Here is a 13,671-nt window from a genome sequence, read left to right as displayed (position 1 = left end):
AATTTACAAGTTCATGCATAAGGAATTGATGCATATGTATATTTAATTGTATCTATTCATTTCCATTAATTATTTATTATTTTATTATTCAGCATGCTCAATAAAGGAATACTACAATTAATTAAAATCAATAAATAAAAATGGAAAAATGACAAATGGAATACAATGTATGATGTTAACTGGTAATTTAACTTATTTCCATTTATTTCAGTTCCATTAAAAACAAAGCTAATACTAGGGACTGTTTTACAATTTTCAACTGTAGATGTATACAGCTTTGTTTGTTATTGTCTCAATTTTTTTACACAGTGCCCTGTGTTACATAAATGTCATGTAAACAAGGTGATGTCAGCTAAGGGCCTTTACCTTTTACATTTCCCAAATCTAACTCTTGCATGTTTCTGATTAGATGCAATTTCAGTATGCCTTCATGGAGGATGGGGAGGAGTAGAAATCCATGGGGGCATGGTGTGATTTCATGTGATCAGATACATACATGGGGTACACTTTGCAAATATAAAGGGTAAATGACCTTAGAAGACATCACTCTGGTCACATGACATGAAGTGCTGAATATTGAGGAGACATGGCATGTGGAAAAGTAGATCGGAGGGGCCATTCATGCAGGATTTGCCTCCTCTGATGTCAGGTAATATAACATAAAGTTGATTTTATGGTTATGTGAGGGGAACAATTTTTAGCTAAAAGAATTGTGGCATTTAGTTAATATGGTTCTATGGTAACCTCTTACTAGCTGTATTTGTAAAAATGTGGAGACAGGTTCCCTTTAATGTGTCCTTCCTTACCATTTGGCTGGTAAAATAAAGACATGTAAATGTACTCACTTTTGCTGACTTTGTAGTTGATGAAACTTGCCGGTTGTCATTTGCATCATCTTCCACTTTCACATTACAGAGTAATGAGCTGTTTTGCTTACAGTTTTTTCTGAGTCTTTTTGACTTGCACTGTACTTCAGTTAACAGACCTAAAACATAGAAGAGAACATGATCACCACAATAACCCAATAAATTTAAAAGAACACTAAAATAAATGAAAGTTGCACTGTGGGCAACAAAAATAATGCGTGATTTGCTTTTCCTAATGTATAATTATTTCTGAGACCTCCAAGAATATTTTTGTTAAGGAATTTGGGGGACGTTAAAGAGAACCCGTCATGCAAAATAACCCCCCTAAACTAAATATATTTTCATAAACTGCCATTAGAGAGCATTGCCTCTATCCCTTTATTGTCCCCCTACATGCCTGTAAACCTAAGCAATGAGGTCCTAAAGCTGTATGCAAATGACCTGTGAAATGTCCAATGAAGCATTAGCATATTCAAGCTGTCCACTCTATTCATGAGTGGGAGGCACAGCCACACCCCCAGTGCTTGACTGACAGCCTGTATAATGATGTGAGGCTGTATAATGATGTGCTTCCTGGTGCTGGTGGCCACGCCCCCTGCAGTCTGTGTGTGCATGTGTGTGTATGTATAGGAGAGATACAGCAGCTCCAGGCAGCCATGTTACAGCAGAACATGTCAGATTCATGTGTAGCTGATGTCTGTGTCTCTCACCTGTGTATTAGGAGGATGCAGCATGTCAGCAGATACAGCACACACACACTAGCCATGCTTTACTATACATTACACACAGACATGAGCAGGGGGAGGAGAGGGGAGGGGTAACAGGGGTGACATCACTGCCTCTGACCATGTGACCAGCCTCATTTACATGATAAAAAATAGATGATTTTACAATGATTAATGTATGAAATAACTAGATAAAGGCTGGGATGGGATCCTTGTGAGCTGCTCCAACAGGTAGAGGTGACAGGACTAGTGACACAGACCTGATGACAGGTGTCCTTTAAAGTTTTTTCCTGCAAACTTTATGATTTTTCACAGCCTGGCATAAGTGATAATCACTATTTCACAGCGAAATTGTCAGCTGCTGACATGTAGCAATTTCCAGTCATTATATTATGGATTTGATTCATACACCAAAAATTTGAGCTTGTTGGTTTTCAATCCGCACTATGCCAATTATTTTTGCAGATTTATATTACAGATTTCAATCCTTGTTACCTTAAACCAAACAAGACTATCAAATTTTTAAACTGTGCAACATTTTGGCATCGGAATGAACCAAACTTTTCAGAACAAAGTGGGGCACATTTACTTACCTGTTCCACAAAAGTGCATTGTCCGGCCGGAATGCACTGTGCCGCGATTCACTAAGATCGTGCACCCGATATCGTGGATGTATTGCTTCCCCGCTCTGGCCCGCCGGAGTTAACCTTCTTCTTCCCGGTGTATGTAAGTGCTTGATCTTGCAACACAATTTGAAAGTTAAATTCCACGCTCAGTCCGAATCAGTTGGATCGTCCGACGACCCGCCCCCGATTTCTGTCGCATAAAAGCCAGTGCAGCTGCGCCACAATCGGATCGCATGCGACACAATCCCTAGTTAAATACCTGTCACAACGCCGCAAATCCCGAAACCATCGGAAACTCAGACAAAAGTGCGTCCACGGACCCTTAGTTAATAAGCCACAGTATGTCTTGTGAAGTATGTTCAACGCTAACCCACAAGATAAAATAACATCTTCCTCTAGTAAAATTTTCCTTTGCCCTATGAAACTTTTTTACATCATCATGAAAACAGCAACACATGTTATATTTTTGCACAAAATGTTGAGCATTATGATATGGAGAAATAGTTAGCAAAACTTTTTGTCGCACTTGATTCATGCAATGGACCAAAGTAAAATTTACTTTTATTAAACCATGACACAGATAATATGCAAAAGCTCACGCAATTCTCCCATATAATGTCATATAACCCAAAAAAAGGTCACATGCATAAAAACTCCAAGAAACGCTCCATAGTTTTGGTGCACATGTATTTTAAATTATTTCATTGTACTTACATTCTGCAAGCATGCCAACAGCCTTACACTTCTTTAACCGACACTCCTGACACTTCCGTCGCATGTACATGTCCATTTCACAGTGTCCCCCATTCTTACACCTATACACAGCATTTTTAGTAATGCTTCGACGGAAAAAACCTGAAAAATTTTATATAATAAAATGTTATTATAGATTATGTCATCAATTTCAATAGGAGAAACTATTTTACTTTTTTATTCCGTCAGCTTTATAAAATAATAACAAGAGGTAGGAAACATAGGTGCTCATGCTTTTCCGGGTTTCACCAATATCTTCAAATATTTTCACAAGTGTGCTCTAAATAGAGGTTATGTTCTCCTTGTGCTTCATACAGTAGTAATGCTCTTATGCCCCCATATTATAGCAACAGTCCCTATTAAAGATCCAATATATAAGTGTATCCTTTATATTTCCCCACATATCAGAATCTCCAAGATTGGATAAAATATTAACAGGCATTTCAAAGGGTGAGTGGTGACTGGTCCCTGACACAGAAGAGAGAAGGGGGACCCTTTCTGGCAAAAAAAAATTATGTAGGTTGTTAATTTTTTTTTTTATTTGACAGCATTTCCTTTAAGGTTTTAAAAGTTTCAAACGAGGGTTGCTCTTGAAAATCTACCACCTGTTATAAATAAATATACTGTATTTATGAAGGTCCCGTCTCATATTTTCATCCACCTTGAAACCCTGTGATTCCTGGTAAAAAAAAAACTTTTAAAAAGATGTTACTTAGCCTTGGACGCTCTGTGAAATAATTATGCACACCTCCTATGTGACATCAACAGGCATCAGCAGTGGAGTGGGAGGTAACTATTGCACTGGAAGCGTGCATAATTATTAGCCAAGAGCCCCCTTGTGATATACACAGAGCCCACCAGTTTAAGTAACATCTTTCTGAAAGTTTTTTTTTTTATCCAGTCGTTTCAAGACTAATGAAGATGTGTAACGGGATCTACGTGACTACACCGACAAGTAAGTATATTTAGTTTAAATGGCAAACAAGCAGCAGCATTTTCTTTAAGTTCTATGCACTCTAGCCAAGGGATAAGGGTCCAGTAGAATATATTCATCTATGATGGCTTTGAATTCCCATTAAGGACAGCAGCAAATGAACATGGTTGCTCTGTGAAAACTGGACCATGTGCTGGTCGGGTTCAAGGGATTTTTAGACCAGGAGCCCTTAATAAATAATAATAATTCCTTTATTTATATAGTGCTCACAGATTATGCAGCGCTACACAGACAAATCAGTCCCCACGGGGCTCACTAATCAACCTACCAGCATGTTTTTGGAGTGTGGGAGGAAGTGTGGGAGGAAAATCGGAGGACCCAGAGGAAATCCACGCAAACATGAGATACATATACGAATTCTTTGCACATGTCGACCTGGATGGGACTTGAACCCAGGACCCCAGTGCTGCAAGGCTGTAGTGCTAACCAATGAGCAACCGTGCTGCCTCTTGCATCATATGTAACATGCTTGATTATAGTTCAGCACTGCTGTTTACTGTATTTCACTATGATGGAAAGTCTCCTGTCCCCAGAGCTATGCTGGGTCCATGAAAGCCAACCTGCACACAGTCTGGTCTTCATGAACTGAGCACAGTCGTTAGCTGCTGAACGTGCACTGTTGAGCGCTAACAGCCTTAATATGGGCACAAAGGTAATTTATGCATCAAAATCGCTGCATTTTACATTTTGGATGTGGGCATGAATTCACGCCTCTTGCATGACATCACCTCCCTCTCCCATGCTCTCAGTGGCAAGGGCGAGCATAATTAGCAGCACGAAGTACGGGACATCTTGCCCTCGCACTCCGTGCTGCTAATTATAAGTTTCTTTTCTAAGTGATCCCCGTATAAAGCTTTGCGAAGAACAGTGCCAGGATCAAAATCAAGAGGATCATGGGTAAGTATTTTTAGGTGTTTTCTATTTTTTTAAATGGTTGATTTACTTTAACACTCACACTTTTCTAATTGGTTAGTTACTTTTATTTTATTATTTTGGTATTCAATAAAGTTGTTATATTTTTTATATATCAACATATATGTTGCTTGGTTAAAACAATTTACACTAAATAGACATTTTCTTACCTTTACAGCCTTCACAAGTGAGTGCATTGTAATGATACCCAGAAGCTTTATCTCCACATACCACACAAAGTTCTTCATGACCTTTTATCCTGATGTTGGAATGACTAATTCTTGTCCTCTTTACAGTAGGGTACATTTCTTCCATGCCATGAGTCATATTTGAAGGTGTTTTACTCATGTCACATGTGCTTAGGACATATTGTCCCTCACCATATGAATTCTCCAAACTGTATGCACTGTAGTGGCATTGTGACGTTGAAGATTGCAACACAGGGGAATAAGGCACGTTTGTATACTGACAATAAGGAGTCGTCTGGAAGTCTGAATCTGGAAGTTGATAATTAATGTGATCTGGCAGTACGTCTGTGAAAACAAACAAGGAAATATTTTGTAATTTAATGCTTGAACCAGCAGGGGGTGGTATAAATTTACATTTCTACTTACTACTTTCTATCAATTATTGAAGCAATGTTATAATTTTTTTCTGTATTGAATCCATCACAAATAAACACATAAAAGACCTCATATAAAGAAATAATATATCAAGAGGAAAACATTACCTTTGACATAAATATATCTATGGAACAAAAATGTGAAAAAAGGTTAACAATAACAATTGAGGCCAGTAAACCTGACTGATAGAAACGTGGGCACTGTTCTATCAAAATTGGGCGATACTGAACAACATGAAATGAAAAACAAATAGGGCCCTACAAATTATTTATAATTTATAATTATTTCATTATTTATAAAACAGACTTTAAAACAGGGTAGGTGGTAATTGTTTTAAAGGGAAGCTATCACGAACCTGGAAACTAATGAAATGAAATGGCAGAATGACATGGGCGCTGCCGCTCCATTTAGTCTGTGGCACTGATGGAGATAGCAGAGTACAGTGCTGAACTATCTCCCTCATGCTCATAGATATGAATAGAGCAGCAGCATATTGTTCTCTTTGTATTATTTGTTCACCTGCCTGCCTCTTTTCTAATCTGTAATTTAATAATACTGAAACCTAACCTAACTTGTTAAAAACTTTATTTTAGTAATATGTGAATTAACTGCAGATGCTACTGGGGCGTGTATTAGCTTGGCCTGGCACTGGAAGATAAGGCTACCCCATGTCCCTGTAGCCACTTCAGTTAATTTACATATTACTAAAATAATGTTTGTTAGCAAGTTATATTTGGCTCCAGGATTATTAAATTACAGATTAGGGTGGAGGCCGGCAGCAGGAATCTACTATCAAAATAGTTCTCGTGTAATATTATTAAAATTAATAGTTCTCTACACTACAAAAACTATGCTTACTTCCGGGAGAAGTGACAAGGTATATCTTATTAACCTTTGTGGTGGTGCTCAAACTTATAAAGTCCATGCACAGTTATCTTCAATCATTTAGAGAAATCAGAGAAAATAAATAGTTGGCACTCACCACTTCTTTAAAACTTTCTTCTTTATTTGTTCATCTTTAAAACTGGCATACACAACAGGAGAGAGAGAAGCGTGTGGGAAGGATGCGTTTTTTTAGGGACGAGCCGTTTTTCGCTAGTCCTTGTGCTTAATCTTGGAAGGAAACGACTAGTCCCTAAAAAATCGCATCCTTTTCAGCTACTCTCTTTCCTGTTGTATATGCCAGTTTTAAAGATGAACAAATAAAGAAGAAACTTTTAAAGAAGTAGTGAGTGCTAACTCTTTCTTTTCTCCAAATTCTCTAAATGAATCTACAATCAGTTTTACTTCTCATGGTAGATTCCTCATAGTAGGTTTACTTAAAATTTTTCACTCTTCATTGCAGCTAATTGGTGAGATTAAAAAAATGTTCTTTTTTTTCTCACTAATGTACACTCTGCACCCCATCTTGAAAGTAAAACACTGAAATCTAGATATTTTTGTTAATATATTAAACAAGAAAAACTTAAATATCACATTATTATAAATATTCACACCCTTTGCTCGGTATTGTTTAGAAGCCTCTTTTGAGCAGAATGATACAAGAAGTTTTTCTTTCTTGCATATCCTCTCCAGTTCCCTCAGGTTGGATGCAGAACATTGGTGGAAGCCATCTTCAAGTGTCTCCAGAGATACTCAATTGGGTTTAGGTCAGGGCTCTGGCTGGACCAGTCAAGAATGGTCACAGAGATGTTCTGAAGCCTCTGCTTTGTTATTCTAGCTGTGTGCTTAGGATCACTGTCTTGTTTGAAGTTGAACCTTCAGCCCAGTCTGAGGTCCAGAGCACACTGGAAGAGGTTTTCATCCAGGATATCTCTGTACTTGGCTGCATTCATCTTTCCTTCAATTACAATCAGTCGTCCTGTCCCTGTAGCTGGAAAACACCCCATAGTATAATGCTGCCGCCACCATTTTTCACTGTTGGGATTGTATTTGGCAGGTGATGAGGAGTGCCTGGTTTTCATCACACAAACCACTTACAATTAACATCAAAAATCTTAATCTCATCAGACAAAAGAATCTTATTTCTCATAGCCTGGGAGTCCTTCATATGTTTTTATGCAAACTGTATGCAGGTTTTCATATGAGAGGTTTCCATCAGCATACTCTGCCATAAATCCCTGAAGGAGTGAAGGGCTGTATTGAAAGTTGACTTGAAGGAACTTTCTCCCATCTCCCTACTGCATCTCTGGAGCTTAGCCACAGTGATCTTGGGGTTCTTCTCTCACCTTGGCTCTTCTCCCACGATTGCTTAATTTGGCTGAATGTCCAGCCGAGGAAGAGTCATGGTTGTCAAAAGTGTATATTACAGAGTGTACATTAATGAGCAAAAAAATCTTACCAATCGGCTGCAATGAAACAAAGAGTGAAAAATTTTAAGGGGTCTGAACACTTTTCATACCCACTGTAACACAGCCAATTATGGGCAGCTGTATTATGTGCCCTCTAGTTTAGTTTGACCTCAAGCTTACTTTCCTGTGTAGACAGGAGGTCATAAGAATAGTGGAGAAATACCTAGTGGGGCAATACCTTTTTGAGACTGAGTATTTTTGATTCTGAACTTTCAAGAATACTAGTTTTCTTCATTTGACATGAGGGGGCATATTTATCAGGGCCTCTGCACCACGCTTATTGCTAGCACTTTGCTAGCGATTATTTGTCCCACTCCAGTGGGGCGTGAAGGGGTGTGAATGGGGTATGAAGGGGGGGGGGGGGAGGCGGCCGGCGGGAGGAGGACAAGGCCACCATGGGGCGTTACAGTCCCCGCACCAGCACACTCGCTGCTTGCGGCACATGTGAAAAGTCGCCGGCTGCGTTTATTTCTATGTCAGGCTCTGCCTGCTGAAGCCTTTTGATGTATCGCATTGCAAAAATGAGCGCCTGCGTATGATAAATATACCCCGTGATCTTCAGATTTCCTGCGAACTACAGAATGACTTTCTATTCATCATTTATCAAATTTCTTCTAGATGCTTTTAGAACCCTCATATTTATTTTTTTAGTATGCCCAACAAGTAAACACTGCTGCTAGGGATAAGGTGTTTGTATCCTACCTAAGAAAGCAGTGATATAACAATTAGTAAACTCTGCTAAACCCCACTGTCTATATTGTGTGAGTGCTGTGTGCAGACCCTGCTGTATACAGCTACTAGATGCAGAAAAGTCCTATGTTCCTACAGGGTTCCAGTACTGGCAGGATACACGGAACCAAAGTCCTGCGCGGTCACTGCTTCGAAGCCGGGGCTGCACAGGCGCGGGCCTGCTGTTCTGCACATGCGCAGACGGCAGGATCGTCGGACGAGGGTGCGCAGCTACGAGCAGCTGCGCTCCGAAGATGGTGAGTAGGAGGGGTAAAGTGGCTACCGGGGCGTGGAGTAGCCGCCTCGTGTAACCTCAGATGCGGCTACTCCGCGCCCCAGTAGCCGCATAACAAAATTTACATATTAGGGTAATAAAAGTTTCCAAAAAAGTGCGGGAACGTGAGGATTAGCCCTTAAAAGGGCTATCCTCACGTCCCATTGATTCACCTACCACCCGATCTACCTTTATAGGTAGATTTGTGGTGGTAGGTTTCCTTTAACTATCTTCTAAATGTAGCAGAAGTAGGGCCCACTGATCCTGCAATCAGTATAGGTTCCATAGGACAATACCTTTAAGAAAGAGTATTTTTCCTTTAATGTGAAATGTCCATCCCTTAGCAACTCCGTTATCTACTGCCATATTTGGTACTGCAGCTGCTCAATATCTGCCTGAGAAGGAATGTGTATTTTCGATGACCAATCACATGCACTTTTATTGTTCCATTGTACAGAGTTGCAGGTTGGATGTTACTACTGAGCTGGACAATCCCAGAGGTTAGATCACCTCCATTGAGAGCCCAGCGAGTGCTGAGTCACAGTCGCCAAGTTCCAAATAAATGAACTGTAAGTTGACGGCTTTACAAACTCTACCTCCAGGTGATCCTTGTGCACGGCTGTTACCACCAAGGGCACCCCATTCACCACCACCAGGGTTATCTACATCTATATGCATATCTGTACCATATATGATTATTGCATACATTACTGAATTAACATACTGCCAAAACACAGACATACATTTATTGGGGGAATTTATCTGGTGCACCAGTGTATAATGCAAACCCGACCTCTCCACCTGGTTGGATAAATCAGGAGGTTCTATCCTCCTGATATATCTGATGGGGGCTGTGCTTGTGTTTCTACACAGGCAATATAGTACACAGGTAGGAATGCCCTGCGCTGGATCACTTTGCCTTTGGGTGCATACTGGGGCTTCGTTACAGTGATGTTTTGCAAGGAAATAATGTAGTTGAGCTCTCTCCAGAATCACAGCAGTTAACCTGAGACTCCCAGGCCTGTAATTTGCAGCGTGCTCACCAGGGATTATGGAAGTAAAAGAGCCATCTTGTTTCCTGTTTGGGTCTATAAGAAAACTTTGTGGCAATCCTAACATTGCTTGAGTATTGTGACTTGTTCCAGTCTCCTACTCCCTTAATTTTCTTACCCAGACTGTTGTACCTACGTGTATCATACCTGCTGTAATCGACACTACTATTACAACCGTAATACATGCCATCAGTGGAAGGTTGTTGTAGGGAAGCAGTAAAAGCACAGTATACCGCAATACTGTAGTATTGAAGCACATTGTGCCATGAGGCCACCTAGCTGATGACAATAGAAGAGGGCTACCCAGCCCGAGAAACTACAACCAAGTGTGTGAGCTGATAGAAAGACATGAGGATGCATGCTAGCTGTTAGAACAAAGGCTAGAACACACGTCAAAAGACAACAGCTATGTGCATTTAGCAATGTAAAGAATTTTTTTCAAAAGATTTAAAATTATACTATATTGATAAATGTAATATGCAAATGTAGTGTTTCAACAAATGTACTGATCCAAATGTGTCATCTGTACTGAACAGTGGAACCCATAGAAAACAAAGCGCAAAAAAAATTGGGTGAATTTCATTTTTGAGCTTCCCAGTACATTGAAAAGAGTATTAAATACTACCACTAGGAAGCACAATTTTCCCTGCTGAAAACATGCCTCAAATATAACAAATCTAAAAGGTATGGCTTATAGGAGGTGGGGAATATAAAACAGAAAAAGGCTTTGGTGTTAAGTACTGTGCATTTACTCTTTTATATTTAAAATATATCTTTGATAGTTTGATAAAGCTATGCAACGCTGCAACAGTTTTTACTCCATCGTGAACTTTGTACGTAGAACATGATTTTCTCCAGACCACAAAAGTGTGTTTCATTTTTATCTGTCTCAAAAGTATGCATTTTCAGTTTAATTTGGATTAGGCCAGTATATTATGCACATTCCACAACAAGAGGCAATTCATTGAAAACACATAATATATATTTTTGCCTAAAGATCTATTTGCTAGATTAATTTAGGTCATATTTTCACAGGTTACCCTTATATTTATTTGCTGCTTTGTTCTTGCTTTTACTTTCACTCAATAGCCAAAGACATGACACATGTGAGTGCATAGTAATATATAAGGTAATTTCCCTTAGTTGAATCTATGCAGTTTTGATTTATTATAATGGTTAGGTTGTCATATACTTGCATATTTGTGGTATTTTGCCCCATTGAAAAAAATCTTTGATCACACTCTGCAGTTTTGGTTCATGCATTCAGTTTTTAATCCCTGTTTGTAGAGGAAAAAAATATACAGCTTGTGCATTTTTGTTTTTAAATAGCAACTTTTTCCCTTAACTTAACTTAGATATACTAAAAGTGCCTACTAAGCCACACATCTTTCCATAAAACCACACCTCTTTCTGTAGCCACACCTCTTACCATGAAGCTATGCCACTTATATAGCCAGGTCATTTTGTCGTAAAAGTGTTATTTTTCGAGTTTGATGTTTTTATGTAGAAAATTACGACTGATTTTTGTCAACTGATTGATCAACATAGACCAATAGAAATTATTTAAATTAATAACTGTTAATTAGATTTTATCACTTATGACATTTCTTTCCTGTTCAAAGCATAGGGTATAAATTTCTGAGCAATGGTGGCTTGGCGGCTGTTAACATTACAAATCATAAGAAAGTGAATTATATTATTATACATTTTGGTTTTAGACTACTTCCTAAAAAACCACTCTCTTTGTGAACAGCCAACCACACAATCTTTTTATGGTGACAAAATGTCAGTATAGGGAATTCATTCTGCATGTAGTTCCCACTTAGATGAGATCTTTTGACTTTGGATTTATGCTGATGAACAACTCCTAATTACAGCTGCAGAAAGACGGATTTAAAGGGAACCTACCACTACGATTCTACCTATAAAGGTAGAACGGGTGGTAGGTGGATGTATGGGACATGAGGATAGCCTTTTTTAGAGCTAATCCTCACATCCCGCTACATTTTTAAAACTTTAATACCCTAATATGTAAATTTTCTTAAGCGGCTACTGGGGCTACACGTTGTGGCTACTCCATTCCCCAGTAGCCTCTTTTCTCCTCCTACCCTGACATCTTCGGCGCACAGCTTCTCGTAGCTGCGCACACTCATCCGAGAAGCCAGAGTTATGCGCCGTCAACGGCTTGAGAAAGCATGATCTAGTGCGAAACGGCCCGTCGCCTGGCCCCGCTCTTCCCTTGTACTACATCTTGTCTGAATAATGAAAGTTCTACACATCGGTGAGTGCCACCTTGCTTTTCTCTGGAGTAAATTCCACACTTGAGGATTAGCTCTAAAAAGGGCTATCCTCATGTCCCATACATCCACCTACCACCCGTTCTACCTTTATAAGTATAATCGTGGTGGTAGGTTCCCTTTAAGATCTCTAAACCTATAACCTGGAATGGAGAAGCAGGGAGTTTAGAGTTAGTATCATAGACACAAAATGAAACTGAAATACCACCCACCAACAAAACTTTAGGGTGCTTGAAAATAGGAAGCTTATGGTGACCCTTTTACTACACTTTTACTTCAATTAACAATTAACTGTATGGTTTCTGTTTCTTTTAACTTACCATAATACGGTAAAGGCTCAGCAAGACAGTATGTATCAGAAACTGTTACATAGCTGTTTGCCATGGTCTGGTCCAGTATTCCCCACTGTCTCATTAACACAGAGTATTTCCACTTCGCTGTAGAGAAATCCTGAAATGAAAATAGAATTATAAGATTTAAATATTCACTGAGATTTTTTTATGTTTTTCATAGATTACTCATTTTATGTAATCTTTAAAATCAGTATGTGAGTTATTTGGTAAAACAAAGGAATATAAATGTATATATAATCCCATGCCTTTCAATGGGCAATACGTCCATTTGGATGTTTGTCTTTCATCCCTTTACTGTGCACTTACTAAGTGTAGAGACCATCACCCAGTTGTTGCTTGCAGCATAGCAAGACCAGCAAGAAACCAGGGACAGTATCTAGGAAGGAGTTTAGGCTTGCTCTTTACCCCTGTTGTGACATGTATATAAATACTTTTATTTAAAAAAAATTATTTATAATGATTTAAAAACTGCACATTAACAGAGTGTTTTGTATGGCAAATTAGGTAAATGTGTTATTATGTAATAGAAACATAAACATCTGGCTTCCTAATAACATAGGTGAAAGGCATGCTCTGAAAAGACAAGAAACGTAGGCAAAGACAATGGGCCTGATGCTTAGCCCACTACCCAGCTTTTCTACCTGATTGCCCTGCAGACCTTAAAGGTAAGGGACAGTTAGAAGACGTTTCCTCCCTGTGCCAAAGTGCAAAAAATAAAACAAGGAAAAGACAATACAAATGAATAAGAGGAATCAAGAGCCAAGAGGACAGAAGCAGTACAAAATTTCAATATCAGAGAATAGTTAAATGTAAACCATAAGAGAGAACCCAGGAAACAGATATCAGAAAACTTGATTATATGGAGTGTGCTAAGAAACAACAACAGCAGGCACCCTAGGAAGGGTGGGCACTTATATGTGATATCAGAATCCTGTGATGGGGTCAGAATTCTGATAATGGACAGAACAGAAGAGCAATGGAGTAATGAGAGAGGATCTGTCAACAACAGTGGGTTAACTATCAATGAACCAGAGCCAAGCTGCAGGTGAGTGCTGGGTGTGGGGCTAATCAATCAACCCCCAGCGTAAACCTGTGTTACCCGAATATTTCCGATTT

At 39.1% G+C, this 13,671-nt stretch overlaps 1 protein-coding gene across 2 annotated transcripts in view; it reads right to left on the bottom strand.

The window, feature by feature from the left end:
- LOC140119055 (bile acid receptor-like) overlaps nt 1-13,671 on the bottom strand; it is a 65,668-nt gene that overhangs the window by 9,227 nt on the left and 42,770 nt on the right. For both annotated transcript variants that reach the window (XM_072137677.1, XM_072137678.1), the window contains exons 2-5: nt 12,523-12,652; nt 5,047-5,409; nt 2,932-3,072; nt 846-985 (exon numbers count right to left, since the gene is read on the bottom strand). In XM_072137677.1, coding sequence (XP_071993778.1) covers nt 846-985; nt 2,932-3,072; nt 5,047-5,409; nt 12,523-12,616 — 738 coding nt within the window. In that variant the 5' untranslated portion in view covers nt 12,617-12,652. The remainder of the gene's footprint in view (nt 1-845; nt 986-2,931; nt 3,073-5,046; nt 5,410-12,522; nt 12,653-13,671) is intronic.

This window comes from Engystomops pustulosus, chromosome 2 (genome assembly GCF_040894005.1).
Source record: "Engystomops pustulosus chromosome 2, aEngPut4.maternal, whole genome shotgun sequence".
NCBI classification, from domain to species: Eukaryota; Metazoa; Chordata; class Amphibia; order Anura; family Leptodactylidae; genus Engystomops; species Engystomops pustulosus.
This window is presented reverse-complemented; position numbering and strand designations above follow the sequence as displayed.